This window comes from Ammospiza caudacuta, chromosome 1 (assembly GCF_027887145.1).
Source record: "Ammospiza caudacuta isolate bAmmCau1 chromosome 1, bAmmCau1.pri, whole genome shotgun sequence".
Classification (NCBI taxonomy): Eukaryota; Metazoa; Chordata; class Aves; order Passeriformes; family Passerellidae; genus Ammospiza; species Ammospiza caudacuta.
The window spans coordinates 83,812,473-83,831,869 of record NC_080593.1 but is presented as its reverse complement, the minus strand read 5'-3'; the positions used below and the strand labels follow the sequence as shown (position 1 = coordinate 83,831,869).

At 37.7% G+C, this 19,397-nt stretch overlaps 1 protein-coding gene across 2 annotated transcripts in view; it reads left to right on the top strand.

The window, feature by feature from the left end:
* The window catches only part of ADCY2 (adenylate cyclase 2), a 205,924-nt gene that overhangs the window by 93,480 nt on the left and 93,047 nt on the right, over positions 1-19,397 (top strand). For both annotated transcript variants that reach the window (XM_058825658.1, XM_058825649.1), the window contains exon 4: positions 5,282-5,431. In XM_058825658.1, coding sequence (XP_058681641.1) covers positions 5,282-5,431 — 150 coding nt within the window. The remainder of the gene's footprint in view (positions 1-5,281; positions 5,432-19,397) is intronic.

The following is a 19,397-nucleotide window of genomic DNA, read 5'->3' as shown; positions in this document are numbered from 1 at the left end:
TTCTGTACCTGAATTACTTGAATTCACAAACTTTAACCATCATCTCTAAAACAGAAATAGAAATCCAAGAGGTTGCTACATTTCTTCATGAAACACAGGAGCTTTCATATAAAGACCTCAACTTAGTGGTCTCACTAGGTACAGGAAAAGGCCAGGTGTTACTTTCTGTAACAGCAGCTGATAGATCAGGCACCACAGGATCACTAGTCTCAGGTCAGCTACAGAAATTTTTGCCCTGCAATTTTGCTCCTCCCCAAAGCTCCTTGTTTTTGAAACAGAGGTTGCCATATGGCAAAACGTCTCCCATTTTCAAATTTGCCGTCCTATCTGTGAGCTGTGACGAAGCTATAAATGTTGTTGGCACTGAAATGTATTCAAATATTGGACTTCTATAGGTTTGGAAATCTGAAAGAAGAAAAAGGCAGCATTGTCTGACTGGCGAGAGCTCCATGTGGAAGAGATCTGCATGTAATAGCTGGAGAAACTTCTGAATACATCTACTTAAAATAATGGTATTGGGCAGAGGGCATGGTGACCAAGTGGATAACTAATTTTCTAAACTAAGCATTTCCTTCTAAAATGCTGCTTTTCAGTTCTACTCAGCATTTACCCTGTTGTTTAAGCTGAATTACATCTGAGTCTAAAGCTCTACAGGTTCCAAAGCAGCACAGACTTGTTCCATAACTTGGCTGGCCACGCCACATGAAAGATCCATCACATCATCACCTGAAAGATCAAATGAAGGGAGAGACGATTCATCTTTGCAGAGCTAAAGAATTTGAACTTAGGCATCGACATAAGAATTCTTTTTTCTCACATTAATTTCCATGCAGACATCATAAAAGCCAGTTTTGTCCACCCCTCAGCTTTCATGTCCTCAGTTTTCTTAACTAGAAGAAAAGTGAAATTTAACTATTGAAAAAATTGTTAATAGTTTGTGTTGGTTTTGTTGTTGTTGTTGTTAAACATTCTGTTCATGCAGTATTTGGGAAGGATATGTAAAATATCCAAAAGGAAAGAAATGTGGCAAAGTAACTCATAAACTGGGAGCTTTCAATGGAGAGAAAATCTAAAGAGGATTCTAATTTTTATATTCAGTATTTGAACAGCAGTGTCTAAGATATTTAACAAATTACTTGTGCTTCAATCGGAATCAGCAGTCTTTATTATAATTCTTCTATTTTTATATAGCATAGTACTTCTTTGTATGCATGTACCTTTGTGGGTAGTTTTCATCAGTTGAGCTTATATATGATGTACTATGTTTTTTTGAGCAATTCGGTGAACTGTAGTACTCTCTTGAGAAATTAGTCATAGCTACTTAACTTTGTCTTCATTTGCTTTTAAATACATTCTATTTTGATAGTGAAGCTATTTTGATTACTTGATATTCGCTGATACTGAGAAAATACCTGTGCTGGAATGTAAAATTTCCCCATTGCCAGGAAGCACACAGAGTTTTCTGTAGGTCAGAACAGACTGAGGAGACGTCAGCCATGATTATGTTCCTTAAGTGATTAGAGATACTTCCTGATGGTATCTTGGTGTTCCTTGTGTTAATTTTGAGTCATATTTAGATCACTGTCTGTAGACATGGAATTTATTCATTGATAAAACAGAAACTTCAGCACAGTGTACAGTTAATGGATATATCTGAAGGGGTGCAGATGGCCCAGGAGATAGATTTGCCTCTCTCTCCACTCTGACTGTACAGAGGGATAGGAACTTCTGCTGTGTTGCTTGGTGTTTCCATATGGTGAATTGAGTGGGAGCTTAGTAGAATTTATGTATATTGTGGGTTTTTTGGGGTTTTGGTCATACAGTGCCTGTTTGTAAAGGGTGTGAATCAGCTCCATGCAGTACTGTCTTTGAGGTCACTCTGGTCTTTTTCTGCTGTTGAGTTACCATCATTAGTTACACTCTTTTCCACAGCTCAGGCTTGTCCTCCTGGGAGAAATCCCTAACCGTGTGATGTCATTGATTCCTGAATTCTCTACACAGGATCTCAGCTACAGTTTTATCTGCACATTTATCAGAGCTATCACAGAAAGGTGGAAAAAATTTTACCAGAAGATCCACTACAGTTTTTATTATCTAATACACATCTAGGGCTGGGGGGAGACAGGGATGAGGCAGGAGAAAAAAAATGGGAAAGGACACTGCAAAGTTCTGCCCTAGAGAAAAGCAGAAGATTGGTCTGACTCAGGATTTAATTTCACGTGCTTTGGTACTGGTGGGATTCACAGCATGGCATCTTCTCAGAGAAGGTGCCTGAACAGAAGAAACCTTTTGTATGATTGCATATTGATTAGAGTACTTGCTTAAGAAGTGGGAAGCTCAGTTAATTTTTTTGGACTGAGGAAAATTTTGAACCTCTCTTCTGGGAGAATGCCTATGAGACTTTAGAAGAAGCCTGGGATGGAGCTCGTGTCCAGCTCCTGTTGAAACTGGTCTGCAATTGAAAGGAAAATGCAGACTTGAGAGGACAGGGATATTAAGGAAGAAGTATATAGTGTTGTTTATTTTGTTTAGTAATGTTAATTGTGCTTGCTGTTGAACACTCTATTGGCAGGATGTGTTTTGCTCAATAGCAGAAATATTCGCTCAAGGCAGAATAAATACAGGCAAAAAAAATATGTTTAGAAAATAGTTCATTCATTTCTTGATTTTTTTTTTAAATTTTATCCCTTAGTGACACATTTCTGAATTAAATCCATGCTTGCCTAAATAATAAGGGTGTTTTAAACACACTTTCTACCTGCATATTCACTTACACTTTTACTTGTTACAGCTACAGTAAGTATGGCAGTGGCTGAGATACCTTGCACTGTCTTCCAGCTGCTTGATTCAGGTACTGGAAGCCATTCAGAGCTTCATGTGGGCTGAATTACCCCATTGAGTATCTGAAAAGCCTGGTTAATTACCTTCCTTGCCTGTCACTCACTAGTTTCCATCTATTTTCTCACTTCAGCTACTTCAGTCATAAAACTGTAATTTGTTTTTCTGTGACTGTGAAGATGATACTCATAATTTACTCCTCCATCTACCCATTACAGTATATTTTTTTAAATTTTGATTGATTATATTCCTGAAGTTTTGCTTTAAATGGTCTATAACTATGAAGCTGGACAATTCATTAATAAGTGTATGTGCAGACTTTCAGCAGTGACATCTAACTAGAGATTATGACAGCACACTTTTGATTTCAGTGATCATTTATTACTAAACCTTCCTGCTACGTATCTCAGCATTTTTATTTGCCCAGCAGTCTTTATTTTCAATCATTTTTTCCTACTTCATAATTACATTTTAAAACCCTTCAATGATTCCCAGTTGGAAGACCCTTACCCCTGTACTGTGATCTGTCACACAAGGTCTTTGTTCACTAATCCATGTCTACTGACATCGAAGCAGAATCAAGCAATTGTGATTTAGAAAGACATATAAAATATTTTAAGGTCAAATTTTGTGCTGTACACCATGATCTTATATGTTCGTGGGGTTTTTTTTAGATTATTGGCTGTTGCGAAATGTTTAATTTAAACTATTTCTTATTTCTCTACTTCATAACAGAAGTTCTTCAGAGAAAGTGAAATATGTAGATTTTTTCCCCTTGTTTTTAGATATATCTATTTTAGAAAAATTTAATAACTCATATGTTACTTTTAGAAATATTAAAATGCCATGATCTTCAAGTTTTAGGGAAAGAAAAACGTTCTACCAAATTGAAAACATGGTTTATTTTTGCAGTAAAGGTGAATAGCTCCTGCTTTTAGCTTTGTGGAGCCATGAAAGGTGAGATGTCAGAAATGTCACAGATGGAAGAACAAGTATTGCATGTAATGATGTTAAAATCTGTGAGGAAATAAAAGCATATATTTAAATCTTGCATTTTAATGTTACCATTTATTAAAGAAACATTAAAACTCCATGGGAGGTTTTTTTTTGTGAATAAAATGTATTCCACAAGGAGATGGATTTCTGTTAATAGGACAATATGTCTTTTTCCTCTGAGCCACCATAGCACCCTGTTGGAAATTTTTTCTGCTCTGTCTCTTTCACCACTAGCAGTTCACAAAAGATTACCTGGTACATGGGTACACCAGAACCAACCCATGAATGATCACCAGGGAAATCTATCATAACCTTCATTATTAGATTAGCTGTGGAGAGTTAACAAAATTTTTGTCCCCTTTCTTCCTCCTTTTCTTCCAGACCACAAGTGCTGTGACATTATACAGTGCTTGTAATCCAAGGCGTATGATGCACTAGGGCCTTACAAGGACAGACAATAGAGAACTGCTCTGAGCAGACTGCAGCTGTATCTCAACTTCAATTTAATATTATCTTTATTATTACTTTTATTATTGAATTAGGAATTGCCTTCATTACTTTACTGTGTTTCTTTTGCTCTGAGTGAGCTCGAATGGAAATGTGTTTCTTTTATTTGCAGCAATAAGCTGGGTACAGTTAAAAGTATTAGCATCATCACACAATATTGTGTCCTTTTCAAAGGTCAAGTGCAAAAAAGGCTTGGATATTTTTAAGCAACCTTATTTCTTGTGTTTGTGGGTTGTTGCTTGCAGAGGGCATCTGATGCTGCAAATGTGACCCTCTAAATCTTAAATCTTAAAGTTCTGTGTTTTAGGCAAATGTAATTTTTTGGTAGTAAGGAAAAGTATATTCTAGTAGGCAGCTGTCAGATCTTGCTCCTTAAACACTGCTTATCATCACCAAGGTTACTATTTATAGCTGACGGACGGATAGCAGTGGATCAGGCTGAGGTAAAATGCAGGTCAGGCTTTCCATGTGTGTGGGTGAAACTTTTCACCCCTTAATCATACGGCACTGCAAAAGAAAACATTGCTAAAAGAGCATAGCAACAACACGGCTTCCAATATTGCTATTAGGAGCCATAGCTATTGTTTTACATGAGTAGGTGATGATCCCACCTAATTAATACTCAGCAGTAAGCACTAACATGAGCTGAAATTCTTTTTTTGGAAAACATGTACCTCATTGAGTAGGCAAACATGTTGTTCATTTCCATTCCCGCTTAATCCTAAATTATAACAGTATCCAGCCTAACTGATTCTGTGATTCTATTATTGCTTGGGATGTTGCCACTAATTTTAAAGGCTTTTTGAAAGGTTAACCTTGGCTAGAAACAAACAAAAGCAAAATGCGTAACTGCAGCAATCTTTCATGGCAAGCTAGGATTAATTTCTGTTAACACATTTATATAAATTCCCTGACACTTTTTTTTTTTAATCCCCCCTAGATCTTGGCAAATGTAATAATTTTTATCTGCGGGAACTTGGCAGGAGCGTACCACAAGCACCTCATGGAGCTCGCGCTGCAGCAGACGTATCAGGACACGTGCAACTGCATCAAATCCCGCATCAAGCTGGAGTTTGAGAAGAGGCAACAGGTAAAGGAACACTCCTGTCTGGGTCTGCTTTTCTGTTTGAACACTTTCCTCCTGTTTGTTGCTATGTAATCCAGCTTGTTAATGGGAAAACACTTATTGAATTACTTGAACTACATGAAACATGCCAAGTCTTTTGAATACGGTTGTGCACAATTTCCATCTGACTGTAGGAAAGTGTTACAGTTATTTTTGTTGTCAAAATATGTTTTTTTTCCACTTGTTCTATGAAAATATTTTATGATGAAGAGAGTTAAAAACACTGTATAGATGCTGTTTGCACACCATCTCTTTTGCTGTCCTCATGGAATGAGCTGTGAGATGTACATGTGTGCTTCTGGGAATCTTCAGTTCTTCATGCCCAAGACCAGTGCTGCAAATCACTGCAGGAAGATATTATTGCACTGTTTTTGAAAAATATTTGAATCCACAATACTGATGAATCATGTGATATAGTTCTAGAGGTCAGGTTTGTTAAGAGGAGTTAGGGAAATTGCATAATGATACTGTCATTTATTGCAGCAGTTAAATAAAAGAATTCTCTGATTGCTTTATATAGTTCTTTTTCTCTTTGCAAGTTCTGTACAGTGCCTATCATCCTGACAGATAGATGCCTCATTTAAGAGAATTTGAAATACAAATCAGTTCATCAAGTAGTAAAGAAGATAGGTGCATTTTGCTTTGAAGGTCACCAAGACTCAAACTTCCATGAACTGTTAAGGATCAGAGAATAGAGACACTGACAGGTGTCTGTGGTCACAAAAATGCTTGTGTGTACCTCATGTGTCCCAGCTGACCTTAATTGTCATGTCTGTCCCACAAATGCCTGTATCTGCTTTAAATCAAGGTTTGCACGATCCATCACCAAAAATTTTTTCTTAAAATAAGCAAATGGAAGTTCTGCACCAGGATTTTACCAGGTTGTGTGTTCAGAGGGCTGTCCTTATTCTGCTGGGCACTTGGCTTGCATACTGGCTGAAGTTACTACAAAATATTTCAAGTAATCTTAAGGAGGACAGTTTACAGTAAAAGCAAGTTTTGATGATTGGATACAAAATTTGCATAAGGCGCTATTGCAGGAGAGGTTTGTAAGAGCAGTCATTTATCTTTGCACTTCTGCCTCCAAAAGCTGTGTGCAGGGAATGGGTGGACTTTGAGCTCAGTTGTAAGGGCCTGGGTTTCTATATTGGTAGTTTTTCCCTCCAAGAATAGGAAACACATTGGTTTATCTGCAAGAAGCAGGCAGGTAGTGTCACTGGACACTGAATTCAAAGGAGTAAGGATGCTTTTTGTAAGAAGACAGTACTTACAGCAGACATGGTTCTAGCTGATGTTCTCTGCAAATGTGTGTTATTTTGCTAAATATTACTAGTTTCTATGGAAAGTAGCTTTGCTGTACTGTCACTACTGAAGATCTTGCAGAAATGATTGAGAACCTGACAGTGAAGAGAAGCAAAACTACCAGGAATTGTGTGACAGATACTTCCTCTTTGGGGCTTGTAGTACTTGTGTTTTAAAAATGCTGTAGCCTAGCAAGATGGAAAGAAGCAAAAAGTGATAAATGTTGTTCTTCTATTTATGTTCTTATATTCTTATGTTGTTCTTATATGTTCTTAATTATATATATGTATCTTTAGGTATGTGTTGTCAGGTTTGTGTTTTGATAGGATTAAATCTATCAAATCAGTTAAGACATCTACACAGCCCTAGGCAGTGTATTGCAGGGCTGGATTAGTAACAGATAGCACAATGTCTTACTGAAAAAAAAGTCAAGTATTCTGTGGAAGTCAGTGATCTTTTCAACCTCCAGTGAGCTCAAAAAGAGCTCATTAGATCTTCAGATCTTCTTCTATAGATTTCTTTGGCCTTTATCCCCTCAACCCCTTAATATATGTCCCTTATCTCCTGTCAAGTTTTTTCCAACCAAAAAATGAAGACTTGTGCCTCCATATTATCACACTTAGGAACATTTAGTATTTAAACGTGGAAAGGTAAAATGAGGATTCATTTCATAAGATGGCTGGTTTTTTTCTTCAGGATTAACACATGTCTTTGTTTGCAGACATTAGTTCAGCAGTGGATGTACTTTAGTCTGCTTTTAACACTAGTTGTTTTCCCAGGAAGATACAAAAGATCATCCACATTGTTAGTATTCAGGAAGCAAGTCAATCATATTGGTGACTATTTTTAGAGAACTGGGATACAATGAAAGAGCACGGTGCATTTTAAAAAGCATTGGTTTTGATCAAAGCCTTTATTAGCCTGTAAAAGGTTATAGCATGACCCTTGATTCTACATCTCTGTAACAGGAACAAAAAAATTAATTCAGTTTAATTTACTTTGCATAAGCTACTTTTGTACAAGTGCAGAGCGTAGGATGTACTTCTAAATGTTTAGGGCTCCAGGTCAAATTTGCACATTTTTGCAGATCACGGATGTCATGTATTTTATAATTGTTTTCAAAAGATGTACAATTTATGTTTCAAATTATTCTGTGAATTTCCTTTGTGTTATTAGAGAGTAGACTCATACAAATGTAGACTACTGTTGTTTTTCAGTTATTGGGGTTTCTTTTGTGTGTCTTTGAATAGGCTTTTTGAGAACACCATTTTGATAGATCAGTAGATAAGTATATTAAAATACCAGTAAACAATTATGCCAAAGAACTGAAGAGAACCCCCAGTTTCATTATTTTCTAGTGAGACCAATGTACATTAGAAAAAGGTGAAATGGGGGGAGGGGGGTGTGTATACTGAGGTACAAGTTGGACATGCTGTACCCACACCACTGTGTATTTCTGCTGTGGGGGCACAGCGAAGGGTGGCTGCCCCCACAGGGATGGGAAGCTGCGGGTGGTGACACCTCCCAGCAGGGCAGGGGCCACTTTTGAACTCCTGTGGTGAAAAGCAGTATTTTCAAAGCCCACTTTGGTTTTTTGCACACACCTTTTATGTCTTTTCAGAGTTTATGAAGGAGAAATTTTGGAGCTATCCTGACCTCTTTTTAATTTGCAGCCTTATTCCAAGATACATATTTAAAATAGCCTCTCATAGTGTTATGTGTCTCCCTGATAAAAGTCTGGCTGACAGTTTGTAGGGCTAATGACTCACTGGTGCTGAGTGCAAGATCTTAACGCTGACAGCAGTATAATTGCTCTTCTCTCTCTCTTCTGGGGCTTTGCATCGTGAGACACAGGAATATACACTGAGAGGTTCTTACAACATTGCAGGGAGGTGTTCATAAGGTGTTGGTGTTCAGTGAGTTCTCTGAAATGCTGTCTTTGAGAAGGAGGCAGTATAATGATGGTTTTAGAAACAACACTCTGGTAGCAGATGAAAATGAATGAGGTTTCAAATCATTGAGTGGGATTTTAATTTTTTCACTGAAACATGGTGAAGCAATGCCATTCATTAGAGGAACCGAAATATTTCAGAATTGTTTTCGAATTAATCCAAACAGAGGAACCTCATACATTTGTGAAGCTTAAGGCTGTTTGTAAAGAACAGAAACAAACAGAAACATAATTTGACTAATATATGAAATGTGGATTCCTGCAAGTTTAATCAATGCATTTTGAAAGGTAAGCTACTAATATTTTCATGAATATACAATAGTTTTTCTAAGAGATTCCTCATTTTCCTTTTCCTCATAGCTTCAAGGCTAGTAAATGGGAAAAACAAAAACTAGTGTTGTTCTTTTAAATTTTATACTCCATTTATTACTTCAGCAGTGTTTGTGCTCATACACACATGTGGTTCCGGTCCTTTCTGTTAATTGATGTGTCAGTGTAGGGAGATAGAATATAAGTAAATAAAGGTAGTATAGAAAGGAGTTGCAGCTGGGCCAATTATCAAAGATTAGGAACAGGCCTGACTTTAACAGGCCACAGCTGTAACCAATGAGAAGAAGAGTGCTATAAAAGAGTGGGGTGGCTGGGTGAAAGGGGCACTGGAGTTGGTTGGCTGCTGTGAGAGGAAGGGAGAGTTAGTGCTCTGAGAAGCTGCCCATGAGAAACACCAAAGTGTTAGGAAACTCTTGCAATAAGGAGGGAACAATATAGAACCTTTGTACTATAAAGACAAAGTGTCAGTACTAGAAGTAAAGCCTGTTCTGGGGAAATGTTGAATTTTGCATGGTGGACCGTGGGAGAGATGGATAGAATATGCAAACAGAAACTGGACAGGGTTCACTGAAGGGCTACAGGGACCGCTGGTCATGACAGATGGTGAGACTTAGGGAACTCAAGGTATTTAGCCTGGAGAAGAAAAGGCTTGGAGGGGACAACTAACATCTGCCTAGTACCAGAGGAGTTTGAACAAAAGGTGTGGTCAGATTTCTCTGAAAGGCACACAGTGAAAGGATGAGAGACAATAGGCTTGAGCTGTGACAGGATAAATCTTGGCTGGAAGGAGATAAAAGATTGTTCCCCAGGAGAAGGGTTAAACTCTGGGAAAGGCTGCCTGGAGAGGTGCTGGAATCTGTGAGCAGAGAGATTTTGAAGTCCTAGCTGTATCAGATCTTATGCTTCAATTCTTGTGAGCAAAAGAGTGCACGTGACAAATATAGAGCTCAGAATCTCATTAGGCTAATTAAAGCCTTAACAATCTAATGGAAATACAAAAAAATCTAGTTACAATAATAATAACTGTCATAGTCCACACTAATTAACACAAAATAGCATAAATATAGCTAAAGTTGTTATGCAAAAAATATTCAAGTGTATCCCCCTTGTTCTCTGGTATTACCCTCAATTTTCTGTAATTATGTACCCCACAATACAGTACTGCCATTGCCATGGCCTTTGTGCTGAGTTTGCAAGGCCCCAGGGTTAAAACTCTTGTATTTTTTTACCTTCTTGGAGCTTTATTTTTACTTAACTGCAACAGCAATATTTCTAATGACAAGGCACTTATAGGTAATTCATTTTTCCTTATGACACAGCCCAAACATAGATATTATGCAAGTAATAGTAATGAACAACTACTCTGTGAAGAATGAGATATTTACAACCGCAACATAAGGTGGAAAATTGCAGACCTGACCTGACAGAAGCCTTAAGAAACGAACGCCCAGAATGAGTGGGGGGCAATACTTGCACGTGGTGACTGGAGATGGTGCACAGGCTTGGCACTGCAGACTCCAGATCTATAACTATTTAGATCCATAAGATTTATAAGTGACCAGTCAGCACTAGTCATTTGAAGAAATACAGACTTGTACCTAGTCACAAGTGTTTTTAGGGGGAACAAAGTGCAAGAGCATAGACTTGCAGACCAGCAAAGAAAGAGCAAGGTATAAGTGTGTGTGATCAGATATCAAAAAAGAATTGCAAAGATATCCTAGATTGAGGAAGAAGTAACCATCAGCATCATATTTCTCCTCATAAAGGGCTGCAGATGCTTATGGCCTGCTGGAAGTCTTTCACCATCACTGCCAGGCTGAAACCCATCCACATTGGGACCCACAGGAACAGTTAAAGCATGAGACTTTTTTACCAGAAAAAGGGTTGTAAACTAAGAAGTGTATGTATAACAATTTAAACCATATTATTACTACTAGGACTTTGCTTTCTTAATATAAAAGTATTTATTTCTTTATTGTTTTTTCTTTTTTTTCCTAATAATTACAGCAAGAGTAATACTGATACTGGAATTACACTGTTCAGATTTCAGTTATGCTATAAAGAAATGTAAACTAACTATAAATTCTTAGCTTTACATGTGTGTATGTACATTATCAAGCTTGTTGCCTTTTAGTCCATAAACCAGATTTTGGATATTATGCTTCATGTGTCCCTCTAGATCCTGAAATTAATGATATCAGTGTTACTAAGGCAGAAAGCAGGTGTTTCTCAGCAAGACGTCTTGAGTTCATTAGGAAGATGTAAATAATGGTGGTTTGAACTGCTTCCTCTTCAGTTTTTTTCCAGTTAAGGCTGTGCTCTGCTGTCCCCCAGTCCCCCAGAGGGATTGTTTGTCCCACAGTGTCAGGCCTGAGGTACTCCCAGAGTTAAGGCAATGTAGAGAAACAGCAGGCATGTGGCCACCAGACAGGTGCTGACACAACTGAAAATCAGGCAAGGCAAGCTCAGAGAAGGCTGGAGACCCAGCGTTGGATACAGAGCTTGTGATATTGTGGTAAAATTATATTTTCTGGGCTACATCTGAGCAACTTCATCTAATGTTGAAATTGGCCACGTTTGGAGCAATATGTGGGACTGTGGATCTCAAGAGGTCACTTCCATCCTGAATTTTTCGTTGAGTCTCGGGTTTTCTTTAATGTCTTTCCTGTAACAGACTGCCATGACATACAGGAATACTATGATTTCAGATAAAAACAAATGAAAAGGTAAATATCACTTTGAATCATATCCTATAAAATGAATGTTTTTTGAATCAACAAAAAGTCCCATCAGGTGCTACTGAAATTTTTTCCAAGTTTCTCATACTGACTCTGCTTACAGAAATGTAATGCCAGGAATAATGTAGCTGTTTTTCTTCCTAATTTTTGATGAAAATAATATTAATTTTGCAACAACGAATATGTGTTTGTTAAGAAAAGTTGATTTGATAATCAAGTAGATACTTGTTGTTACTTTATGTTCAGGTTGTCCAGTCACTGAAGAATTTGAAACAGACTAAATAGTCATGATGATACCACAATAACAAGAGTCTGAAATTAATTTTCTCCCAAGGCTCAATATTTAGTATAAATCTGAAACTTTGGTTTCAAGGTTTATGTCACAACCAAGACCTGTAGGTCAAAAAGCTGTAACAAAGGTAGGATTGAAAGGTACAGAGGCTTCACATGTGCCTGGCTGGCCAGAACTTTTGTGAGGCAGAAAAGATATTCAAGTCCTTGGCTGCAAAAGGATCGTGTACTACATCAGCCACCTGCATCTTGGTTATATCCCTGGAGTTATTCTTTCATGATTCTTCACTGCTGGAAAAGGTGCTTAGGAGCTTCTGCCCTGCAGAGATGGAGCAGTGAGGAGGGTGGTTGGCAGCTTTGCACTTTGCTACTGTGGAAAACTCCAGAGGTCCAACAAGTGTGGGATACTTACCTATCAGTGCTTTCTCAGGAATCTGGGAAATAACCTTGAAATTTATAGCAAAACACTATTGACAGATGACCACTTTTCCTAACCATCATTTTCCCAATTTTTCTCTGCTGAATTGTTTGTAGGAGGTATGAGAGACTCTTTATGTAGAAATAAAACTTTGTCATATTTTGAAATATTATAAAATGTGCCTTTCACCCCAGGGAATGTATACTTCACTGTAAGGGGAGGAGATGCCAATATTGGAAGTCTAGTTACCCACATGAAGACACTCGTATTGCCCACAATTCTGAAATTAATGGCTTAGCAAATGTCTTGTGCAAGTATCTACTTCACAGATCAATAGAGACACTCTGGTTCTTGCATATAATCTTTTTTCTTACCTTAGGACTTCATTGTGAGAAAAGGTCCTTTAGCATTTTGCAGTGAACTAGATGAGATTTCAGCTGCTTCTCTGTGCGTTCATCTGCAGTAATTTATTACACTTAACTTGCTCAGATAAACTGATGAGTCATGTTGCTTTGTTTTATGAGGAAAATGTGTAGTTTAAACAGATACTAAGTACCACATTTTCATAGATGTCCTGATAATTTGGATGAAATACATAGCTGGCAGGCAAATGTTAATTTTTGTCATGGCACCTGCAATTTTGTCAGCCACGTTACAAAAGATAAAATTAATAGGTGAAAAGTCATTCTTTTTAGAAAGAGAATGTCTTTTGACAGCGAGTCTAAAGTTTTCAATTGTTCATTATTCTCATAATTATTGCCTCATTTTTAAATTGCCATTTTATTTCCAGATAAAAGTTATTGAAGTCCTACTAGATCCCCTTGTCGTTACTAACCTTGCTATGTCTTTTTCAGATCTCCACATTAAACATTATTCTCTGCAGATAGGGATTACAGGGTATTGTGCCTACAGAAACTACACATAGATCACACAGATTTTGATAATCCAGAGGCCTGATTATTTTTTTACATATAGAATTGCTCAGTCATATCATAATTGTTTTTATAATATTGTAAACAACCTAAAACATTTTAAAGGGCTCTCTATAATGAGGATTTTCCAGTATTTGTTCATTTTTGTGACCTTTTAATGATTCATGATTTTTTGTATCATTTTTATAGCAAGTGAACTGAACACACTGTTGTCAATTATGTTCAGCTAAGGAGCTAAAGATCCATTAAAAAAGTCTTCTTATAAGTCTCAGGGACGCATTGGCCTTGTTAGCAGCAGCATCATGCTGGGAGATCCTGCTCATTTGGGTTATGTTACCATGAACTCTCTATTCTGTCCAGAACTACTGCTTTCCAACATAAATGCTTCTGTATTGTAAATAGATGTTTTAATTCTGAATTTGTTGCCTTTGGGTGTTTTAAATGCCTTGTGTGGCACTGCTCACAAAAAGTGATGTAGTTTTCTAACATTGTTAACAGTCATATGACTTCTAAATATCTCCTTTATGTCAATCCTAATACATTTTGTTCTTTAAATGATTGTTCACTTGGACATTCACACTGGCAGTGCACATAAACTGAACAACTTAAGTTGGGTACATTTGAATCCTGTGTGTCACTGTGTTCTTCCTCCTTTCTTTACTGTGCTCAGGATATAATGGAAAGGTGTGGTCACTGTCTTTAAGATCTTCTTGGGAATCTGGCTATATTGGGACTTTTCTAGAAAAGTTCATGTCCTTGTCCATGGCCTAGTTAGATATTACTTCCAACTTTTTTTAGACTGTAAATCAGTTACCTTTCTCTTTTTGTAATATTCTTTTTCTTTCTTCACTCCAAGCCCCTACCTTCCTTTAGCAATTTTCTGGATCTGAAAGGCTTCATACTGCAGGAAAAAACATTAGGAGTAAATACAACTCTGCAAAATATACTATCCCCAGGTGCTTTCAACCTAAAGCACATCCCAAGTGGTAGATATCAAGTATAGAAGCCCCCTCAGCTACCTTCTAGGAGCTCAGCTGGTTGTGTTCAAGACTAACTTCTTTCTAAGACCTGCTATGAAAGCTGTAAGAACTTGGAGTACAGTCTCCTCACGCCTTCCCTTCGGAGTTGCTTTTTGCTAGGGCTGTCACCCTTGTTCCCCTGCTGAGGTGCATTGCAGCTGCACTGCAGTCATCTCAGTGCCTTCTACCTTGGAGTCTGCACCCTATCCCACAGATTTGACTTTCTGAGGAAAAACCCTTTCCTGCCGTTTGGAGTGGTCATTGGCTCCAAGATGGTGTTAGGAAAATTAATCTTTTCCTGCAGGTTGCCAGGCTTCTCTTCAGGCAATCCCATTTCTCCTTGAGTTTTTGGTAAGAATTGTGCATGTGGATGCTTAAGGAAATGAGATAGAAAAACTACTTAATAATAAGCAGAGGTTCTTGAGCTGTGTTGCCCTCGAAGGTGCTCACAGCCTGTGTGCCTTGCTGATTCTTAGAGCTGTGTTTCATGCTTTATTATATTTTAGCTTTCTTTTAAATAAAAGGTCTCTCAGATTGAGAGGAATGTGAATTTATATAGGGTGGAAGGGGAGGTGGTATGGGCATGGTGATTCTGTCAGTCTTTGAGCTAAAAGGTGCATGTCCAACCTCAGATGGATGGGTGTATGCACACCTACAGAATGGTTGTGTACAGCAGCTCTCAGAGTGCAGGGATGTTGAGGCAAATAGGTTTTTTGTTAAAAGCGTTACATTTATTTGTTCTTCCAAATTATCAAGTAGCTTTCTGGAAATTTGTGTTGTCTCAGGCTTGCTACACAAAATACTCGACATAAAAATATGTTTCTCAGTAAATTGCATTTAGAAATCTGCCAGGAAGTTCGATTGCAAGCCATTCAATCTGTGCTTCTGTGCTAATTTTTAAACCAGAATGTTGTATAACAGTAAATCATATGTTTGTGTAAATCTAAATTGTCGCATGAACAGTCATTATCGTTGACAAATGTCCTCTTGTTAAAAAAAATAGTCTGATTGCCTCATTAAGGGAAACAAACCCAAAAATTACAGCTGCATTTGTTCTTGAGGTAGTTCTAGTTGAAATGAAGCTTTGTGCATTATTAAAGGTGAAAGTAAAAGTAAATCTTGATGAAAATTAGACTTTACTAAAATGCAGTAATGGTGACAGTAAACACCTTCTCTGAACTTTCTCTCCCTGTATTTCCTTGTTTCACTGAAATCTGACACTTGCTTTCTAAATCCTTACCAGAGCCACTAATGAATTCTTTCCGGCCTCTTCCTCTGATTTGAATGTGTTTTCAGATGGCAGAGGTTCAAAAAGAAATAAAAAGGGAAGAGAAGTGAGAGAGAATGCAAAAGGCCACAGGCTTAACTATTTACACCTTTTACGTTCATTTCTTTTATATCTACTGTAACCTATTTTGTGAACTTAATTTGTTCCTTTTAAAATTTGTGTCTAACTGAAATGTTCAAAGAATTTTCATGAGCAGAATTGGAAGTGTAGAGTGGACCCTACTAGATATGTTTTCAAATACAATTTATAGAATGCTTTATTCCTATGTCAGAATGTTTTTTGTACAATATTTAGAAATAATAATAGAAAAATAAGCCTCAGATATGAAAGAGGTGACTTCATCTTTCTCCTTGCTTGGAGACCCAGCATACTTGGTGGGACCCAGAGTATTTGAAACATCCTCAGCAAGTGTGTCTGTCTTAACTTGCTGGAGCATCTATACCTTTCCTAGATGATGTGTTCCATTCTGCTTTTATCTTTGGGGAGTGTTTTCCCTTTTGCCTGACTTAATAAGCCACAATTCAGTCTAGGCCTGTGAATTGCTTTGGATATAAATAAAGTTTATTCCTTTCCCCTTTACAACCTTATGTGTGCCTGAAGGCTATTGGCCCCTCTCAGTTATTGCTGAAGTGATAAAGTAAGTACTAAAGGCAAACAAGCCCAGTTTCCTCCACTACATGTTCTACATGGCTTGTAGAACATGTTTTCTTGGCCTTTGAGGCAATTTTGTATTGTCTAACTTTCTCCAGCTGGTCCATGTGGTTTTCTATAATGCTAAATACTTTGGCACCATTATGAGATTTTTTTAAGCACCATTTGACATTTCAGAGGACAAGGACCTTGGAATATAATGTGCTATTGTCCTTTCACCTTTGAATTTCCAAAAGTTTGTTTAAAATCAAATTACTGGAGGTCAGATAGGATCCCTAATTAAATCAGTTCCATTATCTACCAGTGCTGGACTGGAACTGTCTCCACGGTTTCATTTCTCTTTGACCACTCCATTCTAGCAGTTTTCCTGCTTTTGGAGTGTAGTTGCATAAGCCACCATGCACTTAATTAAAGTAGAGAAGTAATTTTTGCTTATTTGCTGTAATCAATATATAATATAAATATGTAGTATTCATCTTTTCTTCTTCTAAAGTGAGAAAAAGAAAATTGCCCCTGGTGCTTTGAACAACTGCAATTTAAAATGGTTTCATATTTTAAATATTATTAATATAGTTCAGCTATCTGTGTATGATATTTAACTGATCTAAGAAAAAAACCAAAATAGCTGCAACAGTGATGCCCTTTAGTCAATTACTGGGAAGTCTGCAAGATCCCTCAAGTCTTGTACCTTGGAATTGCAAGAAATTATGTTCTTCCTGCCTTTTTGTTACTTTAGATTCCTCCTTAACACCATCTAGTGTTTTCTTTTTGCAACAGTTTGTGTTTGAAGGCTATTCCAGTCTAATTCTGTTGACTACGTAAGAGTCTTCTGCTTCCAGCTATCGTGCATTTGTGGCTGCTCTGTATTTTAATAAAGTGACTGTTGCCTCTCTCATCTACTGTTATTTATATCTAGTGCTTTGAATTTTCTATTTTACACTAAGTAATGAAATCTGATGGAGCAACGAACTGCCACTGACTTTTTCCAAATTCATCTTTGAATTGGAAACTACTTTGAGTACCCCAGACCATCCTGTAAATAACTTTGAGGAGCATTCCTTTTCCTGTCATTTGCATTTGTGCATCCGTAGTGTTTCTCAGATGTTCTTGTTAAAATGATCTCAAAAGGAATTTTGTACTCTTAAATATTCCATTTCCTCCTTTCATGTCTCTTTCTGCCAGTAAATAGGTGTCTTCTTCCATGCTTCCTTTCATCTCTTGGGACACGTCTCACATTCTTCATGTATACCTCTTCTTTCAAAGTACATTTTATTTCCTGTACAATCTTTCACAAAGACCTTTTGCCCTATGAAAACTTTGACAGGTTTACTCTTTGAGAAAATAGAAGTTTGACTTCTACTACTGTAATTACTTTGTTTGTTTAATCAGAGTAGTTTTTAAATATTTGTGAATATCTGACATGCAGGTCCTGTTCAAGCTGTATTCAGCATCCTTATCCCCTCATATTTTTAGATGGCCATTCAATAACAACCTCAGAAATGTAAAATGACCTGCCTGCTACTCCCTCCTTGATAGTCTGCATAAAGAAGGATAGTATATTTTGAAAACACTAAAATGCAAAAGATAAAGTCCCAACTACTGAATGTTCTCATCCTCTCCTTGAGTATGAGAAGCTGCTAATGAAATATGAGCGAGAGGAGCCTTAAGAGTGTATTTATCTATGGCAAATTTATCAACAGCAGGAGGTATGGGCTGGGTAAATGTTATGGGCCATGGTGTGTTGTGGGTCATGCTACATAAGCTTACTAGGGGAAAAATTTTCAAGCTAAGTTCCTTCCCAGTTCTTTAAGCTAATCGTAGAAGTCCTGTAAGTAAGCCTTGATTTATTGGTGAACATTGTCTGTGAGCATCCCTGCTTGGTTAAAACAGGGGAAGGAAAAACAAAAGTATGTGCCTATGAAAAAGTGGAATAGATAATCTTAGGCAGATGCTTCCCCAGTGATCTATCTGAGTGCAAGAAACTGTATGACCCAGTTATTTAATGAACCAGAATTGATGTTGCATTTAACCAATTTTGATATCCTCAAATCCCGTGGCACGCTTTTTCAACTGCTTAAGGTGTGAAGAATAATTTCCTTTTGGTTGTTTTAATTATTGACTGCATAGTTAAATTTTGTGACTACTTAAGTCAGTCTCTGATAGTCTAAATCTCAGATTACTGTGTGCCTGTTTTAAAGTTTCTCCTTCCTTGCTACTTTCATTGGATTTTTCAAGTTCAGTAGTTACCAGTTTTCTCATTATAGGTCATCAAATGTGACTGCTCAAGCAGTAAGACAGTGCTAAATATGTGTAGCCTTTTTTAATTTTCTGCTTTTAGCGGCAGTACTGTATTGATGACTTTACACCGGATAATAAATTTTCAGGCTCAAATGGTGCCTAACAGTCCCAACCTTTTTTTCAACACTGAATAAGAAGTTCCTGTAGTATTTAGAGAAAAGTGTAATATTGAGGTGCTTTAGCCATGGCCCACAGCCAAACATCTACTGAGGGGCTCACTTATTGCCCCCCAGCCCCAGCAGGAAAGGGGTAGAAAACAGGGGGGAAAAAAACAGGAATGGGAAAGCCTATGGATCCAGACAGGGAAATCATTTATCAATTACCACTGTGGGGAAAAAAAGATTTGATCTCCTGACAATAACATAGTTTTGGCTAGTTGAAGCAAAAGAGACAGGTAATAAAGCCTCATCTTTCCTCCTACCTTTCCCAGGCTCAACTTCACTCCTTCACTCCCAGCTCCCCTACCCAGTACAAGCACCATGGAGGGGGATAAAGGGTGGTCAGTACACAGGAGCTCCTCTCTGCAGCTGCTGTTTCCTCCTCACTGTTTTCCTCTGCTCAGTGGTGGCTCTCTGCTGGCTGCAGTTTTATCAAGCATATCCATCTGGTCTGACACTGGGCTGCAGTGTGGATGTCTGCTCACATGCCTTGTGAAACCACGGCCTTGGTCCTCTGAGACCTTTCTTCAGCTATGCCCAGTCCCATCTGTTTC